Source organism: Thalassophryne amazonica, chromosome 10 (genome assembly GCF_902500255.1).
Source record: "Thalassophryne amazonica chromosome 10, fThaAma1.1, whole genome shotgun sequence".
Classification (NCBI taxonomy): Eukaryota; Metazoa; Chordata; class Actinopteri; order Batrachoidiformes; family Batrachoididae; genus Thalassophryne; species Thalassophryne amazonica.
This window is the reverse complement of record NC_047112.1, coordinates 67,052,755-67,076,503: the sequence shown is the minus strand read 5'-3', so window position 1 is coordinate 67,076,503 and position 23,749 is coordinate 67,052,755. Positions and strand designations below refer to the sequence as shown.

General features: G+C 45.5%; 1 protein-coding gene across 5 annotated transcripts in view; it reads right to left on the bottom strand.

Moving 5' to 3' along the window:
• Positions 1-23,749, bottom strand: part of eps15l1a (epidermal growth factor receptor pathway substrate 15-like 1a) — a 260,935-nt gene that overhangs the window by 153,985 nt on the left and 83,201 nt on the right. For all 5 annotated transcript variants that reach the window (XM_034180180.1, XM_034180179.1, XM_034180181.1 and 2 more), the window contains exon 9: positions 14,307-14,549. In XM_034180180.1, coding sequence (XP_034036071.1) covers positions 14,307-14,549 — 243 coding nt within the window. The remainder of the gene's footprint in view (positions 1-14,306; positions 14,550-23,749) is intronic.

The window sequence follows — 23,749 nt, the reverse complement described above, 5'->3', positions numbered from 1 at the left end:
CTTGTGCAGGAGGTGGAGCGATACCAGTTAGATCTGGTGGGCCTCGCCTTCATGCACAGCCTCGGCTCCGGAACCACTCTCCTTGCTAGGGGTTGGACCTAATTCTTCTTTAGAGTTGCCCAGGGTGTGAGGCGCCAGGTGGGTGTGGGGATACTCACCAGTCCCCGACTGAGTGCCGCTATGTTAGAGTTTACCCCGGTAGATGAGAGGGTCACCTCCCTGCACCGGTGGCGAGGAGGAAAACTCTGACCGTTGTTTGTGCGTATGCACCAAACAGCAGTTTGGAGTATTCGTCCTTCTTGGAGTCCCTGAATGGAGTCCTGTATGGGGCTCCGGTATGGTACTCCATTATTCTGCTGGGGGACTTCAACGCACACGTGGGCAAAGACAGAAACACCTGGAGAGGCGTGATTGAGAGGAACGGCCTCGCCGATCTAAACTCAAATGCTTGTTTGTTATTGGACTTCTGTGCTAGTCACAAACTGTCCATAATGAACACCATGTTCGAACGTAACAATGTTCATAAGTGTACATGGCACCAGAGTACCCTAGGCTGAAGATCGATGATCAATTTTGTGATCGTATCATCTGATCTGAGGCCGCATGTTTCGGACACTCGGGTGAAAAGAGGGGCAGAGCTGTCAATTGATCACCATCTGGTGGTGAGTTGGGTCAGAGGGTGGGGGAGGACTATTGGACAGACCCGGTAAGCCCAAATGGATAGTGCAGGTGAACTGGGAACATCTGGAGGAGCCCACTGTCTGACAGATATTCAACTCACACCTCGTTTTCTAGCATCCCTGTGGAGGTTGGGGCTTTGAACTAGAATGGGTACTATTCAAAGATTCCATTGCTGAATCTGCAGCGGGGAGCTGTGGCCTGAAGGTCTTAGGTGCCTCAAGGGGCGGCAACCCTCAAACACCGTGGTGGACACCAGTGGTCAGGAAAGCCATCCGACCAAAGGAGTCATTCTGGGATATGTTATCTAGGAGGTCACTGGAGGCAGCTGCAAGGTACCAACAGGCTCAAAGGGCAACAGCCTCTGCTGTGGGGGAAGCAAAGCAGTGGGTGTGGGAGGAGTTCAGAGCAACCATGGAGAAGGACTTTCAGTCGGCACCAAGGTGCTTCTGGCGGACCGTGAGCACCTCAGGAGGGGAAAACGGGGAACCATCCAAGCTGTCTACAGTTGGGATGGGACACTGTTGACCTCAACTGAGGATTTAATCTGGCGCTGGAAGGAACAGTTTGAGGAATTCCTGCATCAGACCGGAGCATCATCTATAGTAGAGGGAGAACTGGAAGCTAATGGAGGATTTTCATCAATTTCCCTTTTGGAAGTCGCTGACATTCTCAAAAACTCCACAGTGGTAAGGCCCCAGACGTTGATGAGATCTATCCAGAAATGCTGAAGGCTCTGAGTGTGGAGGGACTGTCATGGATGAAACGTCTCTTCAACATTGTGTTGAAGTCTGGGACAGTGCCTAAGGAGTGGCAAACTGGGGTGGTGGTCCCCATATTTAAAAAGGGGACCAGAGAGTGTGTGCCAACTACAGGGGCATCACACTACTCAGCCTCCCCGGTAAAGTCTACTCCAGGGTGCTGGAAAGGAGGGTTCGGCCGACAGTCAAACCTCTGATTGAAGAGGAACAATGTGGGTTCTGTCCTGGTCTAGGAACAACCGACCAGCTCTTCACTTTCACTGCTCAAGCTGTTGCCCCCGAGACCCAATCCCAGCAAAGCGGTTGAAGATGAGTGATTTCATTTGCATTTTATTAGTGCAAATTATTCAGTGTTTAGTGTATATTTATACATGCTGTACACAGAGAGTGCAGCTCAAACCGAAGTCAAAATCCTTGTATTCTTGTAGATACGAGGTCTATTAGATAAAAAAATGACACTTTTATTATTTTTTTTTTAACTACATGGATTTGAATGACGTGCGATTACACCAATCATGCTTGAACCCTCGTGCGCATGTGTGAGTTTTTTCACGCATGTCGGTGACATCATTTCCCTGTGGGCAGGCCTTGAGTGAGATGTGGTCCCGCCCTCTCGGCTGAATTCCTTTGTTTCACACACTGCTCGAGACGGCGCGCGTTGCTTTATCAAAAATTTTTCTGGACCTGTGAGGAATATCCGAGTGGACACTATTCGAGAAATTAAGCTGGTTTTCGGTGAAACGTTTAACAGCTGATGAGAGATTATGGGGTGTTTCTGTCAGTGTAAGGACTTCCCACAGAGCAGGACGTCGCGCAGCGCTTCCAGGCGCCGTCATCGGACTGTTTCGAGCTGAAAACATCCTAATTTAAGGCTTAATTCACCCAGGACGTCGTGAGAGAACAGAGAAGATTCAGAAGAGGCCGGCATGAGGACTTTATGCGGACATTCCACTGTTTAAGGACATTTTTTAATGAAAGACGTGCGCGCAAATTGTGTGCGCCGTGACAGGAAAAACACCTTCGTGTTGAAAACCATTTGTAAAATTCAGGCGGATTTTGATGGCTTTCAACAACTGAGTAACTGAGAAATTGTTTAACAGCTTGGGCATGTTCCAACTTGTCCGTTAAGGTTTCCAATGGAGGTATTTTTCCTGTCGCGACCCCCCGCGGTCGGGTCCGGCCCGACATGCGACTCTGCCCGCACGTTCTTTCATTACAAAATGTCCGTTAACAATGGAATGTCCGAATAAACTCCTCATGCCGACTTCTTCTGAAAGTTCTCTGTTCTCTGACGACGTACTGGGTCAACAGAGCCTGAAATGTGGAAGTTTTCAACTTGAAACGGCGAGACGCTGCCGCTTCGAAGCGCAGATCACCGTCAGGCGGCGTGGGCCGTCCTTATGGCGACACTACCAGACCAAAATCTCTCATCAGCCGTTAAAATTTTTACCGAAAACCAGCTGAATTTATCGAATGGTGTCCACTCAGTTGTGCCTTACAGTTTTTGAAAAACATTTTATCAAACAAAGCAGCAGTCTCTGAGCCATTCCTAACAATGAAAAAAAATCGACGAGAGGGTGGGCCACTCCTCACTCAAAGACTGCCCACAGGCAAATGACGTAACCAACAGGCGTGAAAAAACTCTTGCATGCCCATGAGGGTTCAAGCATGTCTGATGTAATCACACGTGATTCAAATCCATATGGTTTTTGAAAAAAATAATAAGGTCGGACACTTTTCTAATAGACCTCGTACTTGGCAAATTAAAGCTATTCTGAACGACGCCCACACTGTCTTCAACCCCCCCAAATAAGAGCCCACTTCTTTCATCTGCAACTACATTTTCATGGACTAACCATCTTGTGTTGATGTCCTTCATTTACAGTGAGGTAGTGGCACTTAAGATGTTAGCTTCTTGTGCCAATAGATAGCCTGGTTGGTTAGCTGTGGCCTCGTTGCTAATTCTAACATTACCTGTGAATGACAAACATTTGCGGGACTTTCCAACATTCATGTCACCTCATTTGTAAAAACAAAGTCAAAATGTCACTGTCGCACATCAAGGAACAGTGTGATGTGAAACAGAGAACAGCCATGTCTTGTTTAACAGTGATAGCATGGCATTTGGGCTGTCGCATTATTATTATTGTTAATACTTTAATACATTTTTATTATTATTAATACTTTTATCAGCAAAACATGAAATTTTTACAAAGGCTTAACTCCATACATTGCTTCTGCTTTCCCAGGTACAGCGTTTGGTGTTGAAGAACACCAGAGCTTGGGACAATCATATGATATCTACACAAACATTAAGATGTTTATGTCATCAATGACATCAAGCAGCAGTGCTCACAGAGAGTCAGATCTAATAGACTTTACGGATTCTGTCCACTTGGACCAAATACATCAGAAAATCTCCATCTCTACTTTGAGGGAGAAAAACAGTTTTTCTATTGTGTATATCCCTTGGACAATGTTTATCCAGTCCTCGGTTGTTAGTGGTTCTGGTTTAAGCAGTCTCCTTGTGAGGGCCTTCTGGCTTGGTGCCAATAAGATGTATAGAATTTTATTACCTGTAGAGTTCAATGTATCCTTTGGTATGTTACACAAATAAAGGATTTCAAAATCAGAGGAAAGCAACAGAAAACATTTTGTATATGTTCCTGTCTTCCAGACCAGTACTGACAAATGATTTGGCAGTCGAAAAAATATGGAAATGATTGGCACCATTCCCCCCTGCCACATCTCCAACAAGTATCACCCAAAACCAATACCTTTTCTGAGTGGGGGCAATGAAAAATCTCATTATACTTTTCCATCAGAATTCACACCATACATCTGACCCAGTTCTAAGACATTTTATTATACGGCTACAATGGTGTGTGTGCTCTGACTGGGTGATTTCCAGTGTCATATTTTTCCATATCAGACCATGACAATCGGTCCAGATCGCGTATCAGATTTGCGACTTTGTTTACAATTTTCACAGCACAAAATATAACAAAACAAAAAGCAAACAAAGCAATTATGAGGAACAAAGAGGACCATTCTCCGAGCGAATTTTATTACACTGATGAGTTTGAACTGGAGGAATTAACAGCAAACGAGCTTGAGGTGGACAAGAAGACCAACAAGCTGAAAACACAGCTCAGAACAGCCATATAATAAACTAATTATTCTAATCCAATTACATTTTGTCCGCAAGTCTGATTGGTTAATCGTGTGAGATTTCAGACCATATAATATTGGGGTAACAGTGGCAAAATATTCGGCCGTTTCATATTTGGATGTAATACGCCGCGCTCTGACCAGTGTTCTGACGAGATGTCATTCCTGTTGACAGGCCAGCCCTCCGCGCAACTGTGCATGCGCACACGTGCAATGTTGTTGCGACGCGGAACTGCTGATTTATGCGATGAGACGCACAATTTGACAGAACACTGGCTGCGCACGATGCTACGCAGATGTTATAATGGCGCTGTTAGCTGAGAGCAAGAGAAAGTCACGTACAGATGCCGCAACCGAAATGGGTGAATTTAAGCTACCATATGAAAGTATTGATGTGGATCCTTACACAGAATTGCCATTTCATATTTGATGGATATGATGGATTTTCACATTTGATGGATTATCCCACTCCCTGACTGCTGCTGGCGTGATGCTGTCTCACGGTAAGCCTCGCTGACCGAATTACCTATAGAAAAATAAAATGTGCAAACAATGGAATTGGATTAGAATGGGAATAACCCCATTGTGTCTAATGATTTGTGGACATTCATGCTGTTATACAGTCGCAAATATGTTTTACCGGGTTCACTAACGCGTCGCCAGTAAAACTCCTTTTGAAAGCTCAATTTGCGACTGTATAACCAGCATGAACGTCTGCAAATCATCAGACACAACAAGGTTATTCCCTAATTAACCTCGCTGTGCTCAGTCTGTATGGGAAAATCAGACCTCTGTCTTTTTTGTACAGACTGTGTGCGGCGAGGTCCGTACTGTCAACGTTTCGGTCTGATACTTTCCCGTGCAGACCTCACGCTCAGTTAAAAATCCTTTATTATCTCACAGGTATGTTTCCAACATTCCATATTTTTTAATGACCTTCTTTTCCTCACTTCCCTTTGACCTAGAGAGTGTTGTCTTTTTTACACCGTAGGATGCTATTGTATAACCTTGATATGATTTTGTTGGGTGCTCCAGGTTTAGTTCATGATATAAATGTTTCCACCAATACTTCAAATTCACTTTTAAGTCCTGATTAACATAATGTCTGATCTGAAGATACCCAAAGAAGTCAAGAGAGCCCAGTTCATGCTTTCTTTGCAAGTTTCAAAACACTGAAGTGCCCCCATGTGGACAAATGAGTAATAATCTGTCAGATCTTTTGTAATCCAATTCTTGAACCTGTCATTATGTTGATTTAAGGTAAAATCTGGATCATATGCAAACCATCTTAAAGGTTTTGAGGTGTCCGCCACACCACAAAGCTTATTTGCTTCATTCCAGGCAGATATCATTACATGTGATATGAGTTCATCTGTTAAGTGAATTTTATTCTGCAATTTGCCATCTGCTAATGAGGCTTTAACTGGTACTCTGCTTTAATACTTGTTCCCTCCAAATCTTTCCATCCTGCGGTGTAATCCGTAGAACACAAACACATGAATGACCTCAACAGGCAGCACAGTAGTATTCAACTAAACAAGGGAGGCCTCTAGATGAGGGGGTGGTCCCCTTATCTTTTTTCAGATGTAAGGTTTTATATTCTGGGTTTGTTTTCCTTTTTGCATTATAACTGAACTGAGCTCCTTCAGCTACTTACTGGAACCCGGTTCGATACCAGCCTTATACAAACCAAATGGACTGTCAGTATGGTCACAATGGGCGTCACTGTTTATACACGGTGCAGTAAGGTCAAAGTTCACAAGTGATGTTTTATTATAAATTTTAATATATATCCCGAGGTGTAAGAGGGCATCATGGCGACCAAGCGTTATCGCGCTTGTTTCCAGAGATGAAGGTTCCCATTTCTTTATTACAAGTCTTCCCAGAGAATGCCTTAAAATGCACAAATGAAACAATTCCTCCATCTGTCAGTCTGCTCAGAGGATCAGCCAGGCTTCCCCCTCAGCCACCTGCTCCTCGCCTTAGCGCCATGTAGCAATATTAGCATCAGAGGTTTTTATAAAAATCAGGAAGCTAAAGTAGAGCTTTTTGGAGAAGACCCGCTGATCTTTGTATCAAAGCCCTGAACGTGTTCAAAGACTTTGGAATCTTTTCTGGGTATAATCTTAGTCTTGACAAAAGTAAAGTTCTTCCGCTCAACGCTGCGCCCATTGCCGTGTGCAGTGAGACATGGTTGGGGTGATCCAGTTTGTTTTCATTTTTCAACATGTCGTCATCGTTTGCAGACACGCGTGCAGCACTGTGCTTTGCACAGGGGTGATTGGAGCACATGGGACAATATGTGTTCGCCAGCTTTGCGTTGTGCTGATGAGGCGGCTGCGATGTGGAGCAGTGCAAGCTGCAGGAACGCAGCATTGGCCATGGGTGGTGGTCACCTCCCTCACTGCTTGATTTTGAATGACATCCAATCCATGACGTGATTACACGTCAACCACAGTCCCCTGACAAATGCAGATGTAACCCACATAAAAATTGCCATAAGTGCATAAATATAATTATTCCTATTTTTTTGCACAACTGTGAAAGCACCCTTTCACGTAACGTCACTACGCGCTCACGGATGCACAGCGATTCAGCCAATCATGGCACATGTGGTGTAATTTAAGCCTTCCTCATTTCCCCCTCGGAGACGCGGGGAGAGCAGGTTAACGCACTAGCTGCTACAGGTATGCCCTCGTACTTTATAACTCTATTCAAATAGTTTAATCTGTACCATTTTACTAAGTCAAATACCTTTTTAGACCTTGGAATCGTGCGCCATTGGGGCATCGGTATTCACTGTGTGAGGGATTTTATTTTCAGGAATTGGTGAGTCTATTGCTCTGTGTTTGGTTAGCTGCTAACTTAGCTGGGCGTTGGCCGTGCCCATTCACTCTAATGTATTTAACTGCTAACAATGTGCCAAAGTTGATAGCCTGTTTACATCGGTTTTATCTTTGAATATTTTGGACTTCTGCTTTCTATCATGTTTCCATTTACTTATTGGGATATTGTGAATGTGTACACTGAACAGAAATATGAACTTATGAAGACAACTAGCAAGTATTTATTTGTTTGGGCACTTAAGTGATATTTGGTCCCACTGTCTATATACAGGCCAGGTACACTGGGTGCAGCCAGGCCGAACCAACAACCTTAACATCTTAAAACCATCAGTCCATTGTGTGGTAGGAGGTGAATAAATGACCTCTCCCCCTCTCATTTGCGCTGGTTTTATCTGCACAGAAACCGTGCAGCGATTATGAACTATTTGCAACTTTGCGCGCACAAACTAAGTGCCATGTACTTTTATGCTGCACTGTAACTGCCGAAGTGGCAGACTTTAAAAGCTGATTGTGATTTTACTGTTGTTTTTTGGATTGTTGTGATTGTGTTTTGGAAGAAATATTATTGTGAACTACAAATAATTATCAGAACAAGGGCACTTGATTATTTAACAACTTGACTGCATAAACAATGGTTAAACTTGAGTAAAACCCCGGGTGACATTCTTCTATATTCTCTTCTCCCTGAACTTCTCAATGTCTTGGAGATATTTATTTTGTGCAGAATTGGAAATATTGGAAATAACACCTTTTGCACAATAATAAGGCAACAGCCACATAAAAAGAAATGTCATGTTCTTCGCTTCATTATACTGCCACACACCATCCAGAGACGAACCTTACATCTTCTGATCTGGCCATTAGCAACACACCAAATTAATAAAACCCTTTTTCTCTGGCAGCATTATCCATACTTGCTACACATAACTGTAGTGAGTGTGTGCGCCTGTGATCATATGGACATCACATCATCGACAAACGTGCTCACATAGATGGGCTCACGGCTCCAGGCTGTGGGGCAATTGAGCTGGCCACGCTAATTTTTCTGTGAGGCTGTCAGTCAGGCTGTCACACGACAGACAGACCGTGTGGACATTGCGATCGCATGTCATGTGACGTGTGTGTCTGGTCAGATGACATGCTGGTGCAGTGACACGCAGCAGGGCTGGGTTTTTATTTTTATCTCTGCTGTGGTGCTATGGGATTGGGATATGCCATGGTGTTCCACAGCTGTTCCATCATGGACATGACAGCCATCCAGCTGTGCCTGCTGAGCTGACAGCGATCACACTTCACTGCACCCACTGTTTGAGCCTTCGCAAACTCAGCCGCACCTTGACTATAGCCTCAGGGTGTGTGTGTATGTGTGTGGGGGGCAACGACACACTCACATGCCATCTGAGTTGTGGGACACACACACACACACACCGCACACTCGCACGCCATTTGTGTTGGGGGGAAAACCGCACACTCACATGCCATTTGTGTTGCGGGCACATACCCCACACTCGCATGTCATTTGTTTGGTGGGGGGCGGGGAACAACACACACACACACACACACACACACACACACTGCATTTGTGCTGCTCGATAATGGCACACTCACAATGTCAGGCCATTTGCACAGCCTGCCCTCCACTTTTGTGGTGGCTGCGCAATTGGCTCCACCTTTTCTTAGTGCCCTGAGAGTGGTGTTGGATGTTTGTGGGTGGCGCCTGGACTCTGGCCGAGAGTGGGTTGAATGGCCACTTGTCTGGCATTCGCCGTCATTCGCTGGTGTGAAGGCTGCCTCAATTATGCCATTTGGTCAGGGTTCGGCATACCCGATGATTTCGTGCAGCCCCTCTGCCACGGCACAATATGTCCGACCCATGTTCGACATGCCGTGCGAATGTTGTAAGCACGATCAGATGACAGTGTGACCTCATCTTGTCCGCCGTTCAAATGGGTTTCTGGCGCAAGCGGCATGTGAATGTAGAGTGCATGTGCTGTGCCTGAATGGATGTGGTGACTGCTGTACAAGGCATTCGAGTGCTGCTCCGATTTTTCAAGAGTGCCATTCGAATCCTCCTTACAATCTGCACCTTGTGACATTCTTCGCCATCTTACATTCTGGAACATCTTACATTCTGCGCAGTCTTACATTCTGCACCTTCTTACATCTTACAGTCTGAGACATCTTATAGACTGTAACGTCTTACTTTCTGCAATGTCTTACATGCTGCACCAGCTTACATTGTGCATTTTCTTACATTCTGCACCATCTTAGGGCCCCTTCACACATAAAATGAAGTAGGAACCGGCTTGTATGAGCAGCTGGAACATGTGGCACCACATCGTGCTACTGCTGTGGAGAAAGCAAAAACCACACACCATAAAACACTCCGCAATTTCTAATATTTAATCCCTCTTATGAAGCGGACAATACAAGTATTATCCTTCTGTTCCTCTATATATGACCCATGGTCATAGATGTCAACTCATAAAATAACATGACTGAAGCAGTACACTCTTATCTGCTGGCCTGGCGTGTCCAGTGAGCGGCGAGCCGAAGGACAGACACCGTGTCATGTGGACCATAGTTCATGTGGGTGACATGACATTGAGATCACCAGCTGAGTGTACATATGATCTGATGGTCCGTTTCACCTGGCACAGCCTGCCAATGTGTGCTCTGTGCACTCGCTCCAGCCCGTTGCAAAGGTGATATATGTTTTTATGTATTTCCACGTGAGGACAGCAAGCACACGCACGCCGCACAGCTGCTGCTGTTTGCAGACACGCCCACCTGTTTATTCAGCCCACAGAACAAAGTGTCACTCTCTGTTTCGTGTTTATTTATTTTAGTTATTTGTTATGTAATTGTGCATATAGTTATTGTAGTATTTATTTATATGAGATGAGATATATACTTTATTGATCTCACAGAGGAGAAATGATATTTACACTTCAGTTACCTCAGACAGCAATTAGTCCGCAATTATTACTCGTTTACCGTAATAATGGCACACATCAGAATTAAAGACAGTACATACACATTTGACATTGTTTATGTGCACTAAATTTGAAGTAGTCCATTATACAAATTGAGGCAAGTGGGTGAAGGTCGCGCAGCAACCCTGAGTTTTGCCACCGTCAGCTTGGGGGGGGGGGGGGGGGGGACCAGCAGCAGCTAAAACCATGCCGCCCCCGCAGAAGGGAAAGAATGTGACGTGACCAGAAGCCGGAGTGGGGTGTGTGTGATGGGGGTAGGAGGGGGGTGAAGAGAGGGAGTGGAGCATGCTTCAGTCCTATGAAAAAACAGTTTATTGTCTTTGTGGGTTGAGATAAGAAGGAGCCAAATAATCACCAAGGCCTGAAGACATTCCTCTGGAGGCAAACAGTCGGGCAACTTGTCCTTCAGGCTTGATAAGCCTGCCGTGTTGTGGTTTGAGCAGTGAAAAACACTTTTTACAGTTCCACTTGAACAACCAAATCCAAATTATGAATTAAGAATATTCCCAATTATGAATTAAGAATATTCCCTGGCCTCCGAAACCTTCAATTTCATCTGCAAGGCACGCATCTGCTCCAAGATGTCATCCAACTTGCATCTGAGTTCAAGAGTCATCGCAGTCTGAGAATGCAATGCCTTGCCAACCTCGTTAATCATGACGGACAAATGAGGGGCCATGGTTCTTGATGCCACCATCTTGCCAATTTTCCGATAGATCAGGGCAGCACATAAACCAGAGTACCAGCCCTGCTACCATAAGACCAAATATGAATAAATCCTCGACGTCCTCAACGGAGAAAGGCGCTAAGCATGCAATACGCCAAGACCCCAGGAGTTGAGAACATAGCCCGCTTGATGCTTGTCATGCTTGTGTTCTCTGTGCTTGTAATTTAACACATCGTGTGGCAACCATGATTTCCAGCTGAGAGGCGCCTTGACATGCTGTGCGCACTCAGATGTGGCTGGCCACTCCCCATGTGATCTTGTCTGTACATAAATATCAGCATATGATCCAAGTGTGCTCCCCCGCATGCCACATATGTTGCAGGGGTGACACACTCGCGCACGCCACGTGTTGAGGGCGGAGCCAACACACTGGCACGCCATTGTGTGTGTGTGTGTGTGGGGGGTTTTTGGCACACTCACATACGTGTGTTGCTTAGCAACGCGACACTCATGGAGCACTTAAGACAGTTTTCACAGACAGCTCGAATGTGGTCATCTGCACTCTATTCTCGTGCTGGGAGCGTGAATAGTCCCACCTTTTCTAAGTGTCCAGCGAGTGATGTTGGATGTTCGTGTGTGGCACCTGGAATTTGGCCGACACCTGTCAAGAGGGGGATCGAATGGGCACTCGCAGGGCACTCGCTGTCTTTCGGCCATTGATGTGCGTGAATGGTTCTTGACAAGTGCACGAGGCATTTAAGGCGGCTCAGATTTTTCATGAGTGGCATTCAATTCCTTCTTCGTCTGCCATTTTGCTTCATTTGTGTTATGTGTAAAGGGGCCCTTACATTCTGCACCTTCTTACATTCTGCGCAGTCTTACGTTGTGCGCTGTCTTACATTCCGCACCTTCTTACATTCTGCACGTCTTACATTCTGCGCCGTCTTACATTCTGCGCCGTCTTACATTCTGCGCCGTCTTACATTCTGCGCCGTCTTACATTCTGCGCCGTCTTACATTCTGCATGTCTTACATTCTGCATGTCTTACATTCTGCATGTCTTACATCTGCGCCATCTTACATTCTGCACGCCTTACATTCTGCACTTCTTACATTCTGCGCCTTATTACATTCGTCATGGTCTTACATTCTGCGCCGTATTACAACCCCAATTCCAATGAAGTTGGGACGTTATGTGAAATGTAAATAAAAACAGAATACAATGATTTGCAAATCCTCTTCAACCTATATTCAATTGAATACACCACAAAGACAAGATAATTAATGTTCAAACTGATAAACCTTATTGTTTTTGTGCCTGCAACACGTTTCAAAAATGCTGGGAAAGCTGTATGTTTACCACTGTGTTACATTACCTTTCCTTCTAACAACACTCATGAAGCATTTGGGAACTGAGGACACTAATTATGAGTGTCATGATTGGGTATAAAAGGACCATCCCCAAAAGTCTCAGTTGTTCACAAGCAAAGATGGGGCGAGGATCACCACTTTGTGAACAACTGCGCGAAAAAATAATTCAACAGTTTAAGAACAATGTTTCTCAATGTTCAATTGCAAGGAATTTAGGGATTCCATCATCTACAGTCCATAATATAATCAGAAGATTCAGAGACTCTGGAGAACTTTCTACATGTAAACGGCAAGGCCGAAAACCAACACTGATTGTCCATGACCTTCGATCCCTCAGGCAGCACTGCATTAAAAACCAACATCATTGTGTAAAGGATCTTACCGTGTGGGCTCAGGAACACTTCAAAAAACCATTGTCAGTTAACACAGTTTGTCGCTACATCTACAAGTGCAAGTTAAAACTCTACCATGCAAAGCAAAAGCCATACATCAACAACATCCAGAAATGCTGCCACCTTCTCTGGGCCCGAGCATATTTGAAATGAACAGACGCAAAGTGGAAAAGTGTGCTGTGGTGGTCTGATGAGTCCACATTTCAAATTGCTTTTGGAAATCATGGACGTCGTGTCCTCCGGACAAAAGAGGAAAAGACCATCCAGATTGTTACCAGCGCAAAGTTCAAAAGCCAGCATCTGTGATGGTATGGGGGTGTGTTAGTGCCCATGGCATGGGCAACTTACACATCTGTGATGGCACCATCAATGCTGAAAGGTGCATCCAGGTTTTGGAGCAACACATGCTCCCATCCAAGCAACGTCTTTTTCAGGGATGTCCCTGCTTATTTCAGCAAGACAATGCCAAGCCACATTCCGCACGTGTTACAACAGTGTGGCTTCATAGTAAAAGAGTGCAGTACTAGACTGGCCTGGCTGCAGTCCAGACCTGTCGCCCAGTGAAAATGTTTGGCGCATTATGAAGCGCAAAATATGACAACAGAGATCCCAGACTGTTCATGTGCATCAAGCAAGAATGGGAAAGAATTCCACCTACAAAGCTTCAACAATTAGTGTCCTCAGTTCCCAAACACTTATTGAGTGTTGTTAGAAGGAAAGGTGGTAAACATACCACAGTCCCAGCTTTTTTGAAACGTGTTGCAGGCATCCATTTCAAAATAAGCAAATATTTGCACAAAAAAAATAAAGTTTATCAGTTTGAACATTAAATATCTTGGCTTTGTGGTGTATTCAATTGAATATAGGTTGAAGATGATTTGCAAATCATTGTATTCTGTTTTTATTTACATTTTACACAACGTCCAAACTTCATTGGAATTGGGTTTGTACATTCCACTCAAACATCACTAACGCTTTCTTAAAAAGTCTTCAAATCTCATCTGGTTTTCATGAACCCAACATCACACTGGTGTGAATCGGACAGGACGCCAGTCTATCACAGGGATATTGATTATCTATCATGACACACATCAGTATCAGTATTAATCACCCAGTCCCAGACATCAGCCTGAATCTGATCAGTCTTCTTCTGTTCCAGCTTCTGTTCAACCTGCTGATGGAACAGACAAAAGCTGCACTGTGCACACTCAGTCAGAGAAACCTAGAACACTTTCAGAATGGTCTGGGTGTCTTGGTGGCTTCCCTCACTAGTCTCATTTTGGCACAGTATGACTCCTACAGTGTTCATGTGTTCATGCTTTGACTTACTGAAATAAACCTGGCTGGAGGAGTGATGATTTGTATGAATATGTATAATAATATTTACTGTGCGGGTCCAGAGTGCCGTGTCGAGGGTTTGGTACCTGTGCGGATTTCAGGGTGTGTTTGGGAGACAAGCTGCCGGTGCTGTTGAGTGATGTCATACTGCCATGTGAGGGCGTGGATCGCAGTGAGTCTTTTGGGGGCGGAGGACTTGCTGGAAGTCCAGGAGCCGAGCTGGCAACTGAGCCCAATGTCTTTTTCCTCTTAGAAGGAGGGATGAGTGCAGAGGGGAGCAGAGCAGGAACTGGCTCTTTCTCCAGAGCTCGATACACCAGATGCATTGCCTGGAGGACCAGATGGACAAACAAGGGCAAAGTGAGGACCTAAAAGCAGACACAATGGGATATCCTGAACCTACACAAACATCATGAAGACTTGGAAAATCAGCAACGGTGCAGCGAGGACACAAACAACACAAACGAGGCAGAAAAACGTCTTTTTTTTTTTCTGTTTTTAAGACGAAAGAAATTTTTGTCTACCAACCCCATCTGTAAAACATGACCGACCTGGAAGGCTTTGAGGAACACATCATAGGGTGTTTTCGCCAGGTATGAACACACGAGAGGCAGCGAGTCGGCTCAACTTGTGACTTTTCTCCATCAATATCTGACAAGATAACACTGTTATGGACCCGGACTGTGGACCACAGAGTAACATGTAGCTGAATGCAGTTCCAACTAAGGCTGAGTGTCCAGAGCAACAGAATTCATCAGCAGCACAGAATATTTCAGTAACAGTCAGTCTCCAGGCTTCACAGCTGGATCAATATAGTTCATGGCAAAAAGGTCCAAAAATACAAATACAGGACAAAATAGCAACATGCTAACATATTCCAGAACTGAAGCATACCTGATGTGTCAAGAAGTCCAAGGTGTTCAGTGCTCAGAGACATGGCTAATGTAAGGAAGGCTGAAACACAACCACTACTGAACAAGACTCACAACCTGAAACATCAAGACTGTACCAAACATTTCTGAACAGAGGTTCTTCAAGGACTTATGGACAGATGAAATCAAATTGACTCGTGATGGGACAGATGGCGGACCCGTGGATTTTTGTTGGACCAGGCGGATGGACCCATGTCTCTCGATGGACAATCCACAACCTCCACTGCTCTGCAAGTCAGCAAAGGCTTCAAAGATGACAGAATGATAAGACAGTCCTCTTCCTCATCTCACATCTCGCATGGCCGCACAAACGTGATGAATCTAGGCTGTCGGCGTCGGAGACCCAGTTTCGGGGTCGAAGACTCCAGCATCGGAGCTTGGGGACCCGGTGTCAGTGTCTGGAGTGGGGGAGGGGCCCAGCATGCAGAGGGAGAATGTTTCACCACTGGGTGTCTCTGACCCTGAAGCTGTCAGAGTCAGTGTACTGTTCAGCTGACAAACAAACAATCCATGTTGAATGATGCTGCCGTGAATGATGGTTCTGATCGGTTGTTGGTGTTTCTGTCTCTCCCTCTGCAGTCAAAGCTGATGCTTCTGCTATGGGTGAGTCCTCAGTCACCGTTGGACAGGATGAATGGGCTGCTGAGAAGAAGCGGTACAGACTGAGGAAACACATCACTGCTTTGGGGAAGGAATCTCTGTCTGTCTCTGTCCAAGTGGGCATGAGGTCTCAGAGGTCGTAAATCCACCAGATAAAGTATGAGTGTGTCTCACAGGGTGTTCTCGCTTCTCTATCTGTTTTTCTCTCTGTTGCACATGCAGCACCTGAAGGTGGGCTCTTTGAACATGAACAGTGTCAGGGATGGGTGGAGGAGGGCTTTGGTCTCTGAGCTGTTTGGACAGAAGGGGCTACATGTGTTGTTCCTGTAGGAGACTCATTCTGGCACAGATAATGAAGTGGACTGGCCTCAGTGGTGGAGGGGACAGTTCTTTCAAAGTCATGCCTCCAACGCTAGTGCTGGGGTGGCAGTTCTGTTTTCGCCTCGTCTTAACATCAGTTGTTTTATCCACCACTGAGATTGTGCAGGGTCAGGTTCTGTTGGTCAGTGCTCAGGTTGAGGGGTTGACAGTTGTGTCTCAAATATGTATTTACATAATGAGGGCTCGGATGGGGTTATTCAGACAGGTGAGGGACATCCCCGCTCCTCTGTAATGCCTCCCGCACTAATGATCTGTGAAGAGGAAGTGTGCCAACAGTTTAGCAAACAAAAGTTCAAGAAGGCTCCAGGAGCTGATGGGGTCTCTCCCACATATCTGAGAGCATGTGCTGATCAGCTGGTGCCCATCTTCCAGAGGTGGGATGAAGTCACCATCAAGTCCCAAGTCAGGTCTCAAGTCATAATGACCACTAATTGTTTGCCAGGCTTGACCGGATTTATATATCAAAATCATTCAACAACAGTTTCATTCAGCCAGTTGGTTTTTCAGATCATCATCTTATCACCACAGAAATATTCCACTCACACACCCAGAGGTTCAACACTTACTGGAAATTCAACACCAAACTTTTGAATGACAGGGCTTTTTATGATTTATTTCAATCTTTCTGGGGGTTCTGGAGGAGCAGGAAGGGGATTTTTCAGACAGTGAGTCAGTGGTGGGAGGCCGGCAAAAGTCAAACCCGGGTCTTGTGTTAGCAATATACTTCTTATGCTACAGCTAGGGTTAAAGGGGCCATGGAGACACTTGAGAGGGACATTATGAACATCCAGGCCAACCTGCATAAGGCTGGGGCTCCTGAGCAACATGGTCTGCTGGAGAGGAAGAAAGCAAAAAGCTTGATGGCTCATCTTGCCAACATCACAGACATGGATGTACCCAGTTCCTTCTTCTTCAACATGGAGAAGAGGATCTGCCATCAGAAGCAGATGGTCTGTCTTCACATTCCTGATGGACGGATAACCAGTGAATCAGCGGAGATGTGGAGACATACTACGGACATCTATTCTGCTCTTTATGGTGCTGCAGATGGTAAGGGGGACTGTGCAGCTGAGCTTCTGAGGGATCTCCCCCAGTTGGTGGCTTCTGAGCAAGCAACCTTGGAATCCCGCATAACACTGAATGAACTGACGGTGGCTGTGCGGCAGATGGCATCTATCAAAGCTCCGGGGATCAACAGACTGCCAGTGGATTTTGATGTTCAATTCTGGGGTTTTCTCTGTGCTGATCTTCTGGAGGTGCTGCTGGAGAGCATTGCAGCGGGCAGCTTGCCCACTGCTTGTCACCGTGCTGTTCTGTCCCTTCTGCTGAAGAAAGGAGATCTCAGTCTGTTGAAGAGCTGGAGACCAGTTGCACTTCTCTGTGCAGACTATAAAATATTTTTGTAGAGAGCTGACAAACCAAATGTAAGGTGTCCTGTTGGGAAAGTGTAGGAACACGGACCCACAACAGGGGGCGCAAATGAACGGACAATGGAGAAAGTCAAATCACAAAGTTTTACTGTTGTGAACTCACACAACAAACACAACAGATTACAAATACAGCAGTAACCGAATTCCAAAGGTGTCGTGTGGGCAGGCTCGACGATAGGAGACGTCTGTCCGAGTCGAACCGGAACCACCCGATTTCCTCTGCCACCGAACCCCGGGAATACTGGAGCCGCCAAGTCCCGAACCCCAGGTGGCCACTGCCTCCGCTCGTCGGATCCGGTACTGCTGGCAAGGAACAGAAACAGTCAGGTGTGGGTGCGGCTGCACCCAGCAACACACAGGGTGGAAACACCACCTCTACCTCTTCTCAAAAACAACACTGAAGGATTGGAAGGTGAGTACTTATCTAGTCACGTCCAACACTGTCTTCAGCGGACCTTAAGCACAAGCAAAAAGTGTTAACTCTTAGAATAGAGTAACTGGCTGAGTTCGTTACCTCCTTGGTAGAGCGATATCTCGGCAATGAGGTAGAGATGCCGTCCTGCTGATATACCTCCCTGTTGATGGATATCAGCTGTCTCGTCTCAGGTGATGGGTGACAGCTGTCACCCTGGCTGCTCCTGTGAGGCGGCAGCGCCCTCTGGTGCCTGGAGCCCGCACTCCAGACAGGGCGCCCTCTGGTGGTGGTGGGCCAGCAGTACCTCCTCTTCAGCGGCCCACACAACATGTCCTGGACCTTGTAGTTCATAAAGACCAGTCTCACTGTGTACCTGATAGAACTATTATGGACGGGTGATGGTCTAGTGGTTAAGATGCTGGGCTTGAGACAAGAAGATCCTCGGTTCAAATCCCAGAATGACTGAAATCACTAAGGGCCCTTGGGCAAGGTCTTTAATCCCCTATTGCTCCCGGTGTGTAGTGAGCACCTTGTATGGCAGCACCCTCACATCGGGCTGAATGTGTGGCATTATTGTAAAGCGTTTTGAGCATCTGATGCAGATGGAAAAGCGCTATATAAATGCAGTCCATTTACCTTGGGGTTTCAGCCAGTTTAACACTGGACTACCATCCACATGTCAATGGTCACACAGAATGTTTAAACCAGGAATTAGAAAAAGGTCTCTGAATCCTAGCCTCCCAACAGCTAGCCACCTGGTCTTCACAATTACCAAGGATGAATTACCATGGACTGAATAAGCTCATAACCACCTGCCCTCAGTATTTACTGAGGGCAGGTGTAGTTTATGGTCATCATTTCCACATTTCCACCCACAGATCTCAACTCCTCGATCCCCTCAGCACTCAGTCTCAGTCATGCTCTGCTGTCCTCCTCAGTAAAGCCTTTTAAAAACCAGAGCATTTGTGTCCAGCAATTCCTGACTATCCAGCCTGATATCCATTTTCTATGGGATCTTCATGTTTTTGTTTATTGAGGCTGTTCCAATTTTCTCAGAATTTCTTTGTTTTTATAGACTCTTCAATAGTGTGTAGCTGGTTTTTAACATGTTGCTCTTGTTTTTAGTGATTGTGTTTTATCCTGTTTTAATGTTTGCCTATTCGGGGTTTTCACGTATCCCATAATCCCTTGCGCGCCAGAGAGTTGATGCAGTCAAAACAACATAGAGAATCCACACGATGACAATTGTAAATGAATATTATACTACAAAAATGTAATTTTTTAATGCTTTTCATCACGTTAATAAGAGACTGCTGCATGATACCCTGAAAACTTGCTAAAACAATTATAACAAATAATCTGTGTCTGCTACATTTAATCTGTATGGAATTTAATAAGCGTAAACAGAATTTCAGACATATTATATATATTAGTCTGGAACAAAGAGGACAAACAGTGTTGTAAAGAACAATAATCAAGACGTTAAAGAGCAAACTTCACTTTCCCCCAGAACGACATGATCAGGAAGCGAGCGTAGCTCACAGCAGCTCCCACTGAAAATAACAGAGAGACAGCCTGTGATTCTCGCATGTTTACATAAAACAAACGCAATAACAATGTCAATAAACCGAGAGAATATATTCATCAGAGTTTTAGGCACAATATAAAAATAGTTTTATGTTGCAATGTTAATGGTGTTGTCCGTGTGCAGCGGTTAAAGTACAGCCTGATCAGAGCGTCTCAATGCAGTTCTCAATGTTACATCTCGCAGCGCAGCGACCTCTCTGAGGTTTTGCGGGATTTGAAACCTGAAAAGCCTAAATAGTGAAGGTGTGTGTTCTGGTTGTCTGGATCTCTGTGTTTTTGGTTTGATATGTTTTTTATCTTCTTTCTGAGATTTTTACATTCATTGTCAAACCATTTGTCCTGGTTTTGGTTGTTTTTTGTCTTTTTGTTTGGGGCTTTTAGATTTGCTAGGAATGTTGGAACATATGTGTGATTAGCAAAGGACAAAAAAGCAGGTAAAATATGCAGCGCACCATGACGCAGCGAAACACCCCCCCCTCCCCCGACACAAACACACACACACACACACACACACACACACACACACACACACACACACACACACACACACACACACACACACACACACACACACACACACACAGAGTGACAATACTTAAATACATTTAATAAAACACTGTGCAAACAGTGCACATTGAATTGTTAATATATATGTATATAATGATTTCGTAGCAGATTAATCATTTTCTCTCAGAGTTTGGCTGTTGAAAACACCTCTATTAGCTTCCGGAATCACAGAGGAACAGCACCCTCTCTCTCTCTCTCTATTGCTGTCTATCTCTCTCTCTGTCTCGCTCTCTCTCTCTGTCTTTCACTGTCTCTATCGCTGCCTCTCTCTCTGTTTATCGCTGCCTCTCTCTATTGCTGTCTCTCTCTGTCTGTCTGTCGCTCTCTCTCTCTGTCTTTCACTGTCTCTCTCTGTCTATCGCTGCCTCTCTCTCTGTTTATCGCTGCCTCTCTCTATTGCTGTCTCTCTCTGTCTGTCTGTCTTTCTCTCTCTCTGTCTTTCGTTGTCTCTGTCTGTCTTTCATGCTCTCTCTCTCTCTGTCTCTCTCTCTCTCTGTCTGTCTTTCATGCTCTCTCTCTCTCTCTCTCTCTCTCTGTGTCTCTCTCTCTGTCTCTCTCTCTCTATAACAGACATTATACTCTGTATGTGAGCTCAGGGAGTATGAGGTGCTTTGAGTGTGGGGACCTCGGGCATAAGCGCACGTTCTGTCCCCACAGAGAAGCCTGAGAGCCCAGGAGGGAGGCGGACAGCGGGGAGGCAGTGGGCGGAGAACCCGAAGAAATACAGGAAGTAGAACGGGAGCAGCGGCCCGTGTTCTCCGGAGCTCCAGAGCCTCAGACTGAGGCAGAGACGCCCAGTGAGGTTCAGGTTAATGAGGCTAACATGGAAATGGAAAGTGAGTCACACGTGACACAACAAACTCAGGGAATAACTGTAAACAGTGTCCTGAGGGCGGGGCCTGGTGCTGAGGGGGATGAGTCAGGGTGCAGGGAGGTAGAGGGGGGTAGTGGAGTCACACAGGGTGAAGATGAAGAGGAGGACATGGATGAAAATTTGTCTCAGCTGTCAGATCTCTCCCAGGAGGTGGGGCTTGATGAACCTCCTTTTTATTCACTCACAGATATTAATGACTTTTTGGACACTACTTATGGTAAAAAGATTGTGAATGTGCAGGATTTCTTCCCTGATCTTGATGCTTTTGTGAAGTCAGTTAAGAAAATTGAAAAACAGGTGGGCATTGATCAGTTAAGTCAGAAGAAAAGATACAGGTTGTCTAAATTAGTGAATCGGGTAAAAAAGAAAGAGAGGGGAAGGGGAGTTCTGAAGCGCTATAATGGTTGGTGCACAGTGGTGTTTAATCTCTGTATTCTGCCTCTTCTCTCTTTTTTCCTTTTCTATGGAGAGCCTTAGAATAGCTACACTCAACATTAATGGAGGCAGAGATCAGGAAAGACAGATAGCTGTAGTGGAGCTGATGAAACTTAAACATATTGATGTGTTCCTTCTACAGGAGACACACAGTACTGCAGATAATGAGGCTGACTGGAGGGGGGCGTGGCCAGGCCCACTGTTCATGAGCCACAGCTCTAATGTGAGTGCAGGAGTAGCTGTTATGGTTTCAGACCAGGTGGGTTTAGGCGGAGGCACTCACCTGGAGGTGGAGGAAGGGAGACTGCAGGTGGTTCAGGGTGTAATTAGAGATAGACACTTTGTTTTTATTAACATATATGCATACAATTCACCTGTCCAGAGGGCTCAGCTTCTACAGACGCTGAACCGACAGTTGAGAACTTACAATAGTGATTCTGTGTTAGTGGTGGGTGGGGACTGGAACTGTACGATACACCCTCTAGACAGAAACACAGTCGAGCCCCATCCTAGAGTGGCTCTGCTGTTAGATAGTGTATTGAGGGAGAATTATTTGGTTGATACGTGGAGGCTGCGCCATCCAGTGGCCCGGCAGTATTCATGGGTCCGCGCTGGGGGGAGCAGTGTGAGTGCGGCCAGTCTCGACAGAATTTACATTAATCAAACTTATCAGAATAAAAGACAGCACAATAAAGACAGCACAAATTCTTCCTATTGGGTTCTCAGATCACCATCTGGTGATAACAGAATACTGCATTCCAGGACGGGCTCTTCGCTGCCCCTACTGGCGCTTTAATGTACTCCTACAGGATAGGGCTTTTGTTAGGGCCTTTGGGGATTTTTGGGAGCACTGGAGACTTACAAAAGAGGATTTTGGAAACATCTTGAAATGGTGGGAGGTGGGGAAGAGTCAAATTAGACAGTTTGTTCAGCAATTCTTTGTATATACTCACAAAAGTGAGAAGGAGTCTCTGGAGCAGCTGGAGAGAGAGGTGGCAGCTCTGGAGGATGGAATGGTTAGAGGAACAGGGGGTAGTAGTGTTTGGACACATAGGAAGGGGGCGTTGAGGCAGTTTATGAATGAAAGGGCAAAGAGGGCGTTGGGTGAGGACCAGGGTGACCAACATTACAAACATTGATGCACCAACAAAGTACTTTTTTAATTTAGAGAAAGGAACCCAGACAAATACTGATTTTATGCATTTGAGACTTGCTAATGGGGAGGTCACGGCCGACCCTTTACTCCTGAGACAGGAGGCTATTAATTTTTACAATGATTTATTTGGGGTTAGAGAGTGTGATGTGGACAGTCAGCGACAGATCCTGGACGGTTTTCCAGAGTTGGAGGAGTCTGAAGCGGACGCCCTGAATTTGCCTATTACTTTGGAGGAGATGACCATTGCTGTGCAGCAGCTCAGCGCTGGGCGGCCCCGGGGATTGATGGTCTTCCACTAGATTTTTATAAGACGTTTTGGTCTTTGTTAGGGCTTGATATACATAGGGTCTTCACTACAGCACTGCAGTTGGGCAAGCTTCCCGGCAGCTGCTCCAGAGCAGTTTTGGCCCTTTTGCCAAAGAAAGGGGACTTAACAGATTTAAAGAACTGGAGGCCAGTCTCTTTGTTATGTGCAGACTATAAAATACTTGCTAAAGTACTGTCCAATAGGTTGAAGAACTGTTTGGATTTAGTAACCCATGATACACAGACTTATTCTATATCTGGTCGTTCAATCATGGACAGTATTTTTTTAGTTCGGGATATTATTGGAGTAGCAAAATTTAATAAATTGGATATTGGACCCTTATCAATTGATCAAGAGAAAGCTTTTGACAGAGTAGATCATTGGTATCTTTTTAACACCATGAGGGCATTTGGAATCCCCAGAATTTTTACATCATGGATTGGTGCTCTCTATGTGGGGGCTACGGTGTTTCTCAGAGTGGGGGGAGGGCTGAGTCGACCCGTGGAGGTGCAAAGTGGCATCAGGCAGGGGTGTCCTCTGTCTGGGATGCTTTATGTGTTGGCTATTGAACCACTTCTACATCAGCTTAGGAGGGGGCTGAAGGGCCTGGTGGTGGAGCAGATTTCGGAGCCTATTCAGACATCAGCTTACGCACTTTAGGACAAAAGTTGTCTTTGTATGAACGGGCCTCATCTGCACGGGTGAACTGGACCAAGTGTGAGGGCTTCCTCCTCGGTCGGTGGGACCATCAGGCGAGACCGATCCTTCCAGCAGGACTGCAATGGAGCACAGAGGGGCTTAAGTATCTGGGTGTGTTCCTAGGGAGTGATGAATTTCAAATGAAA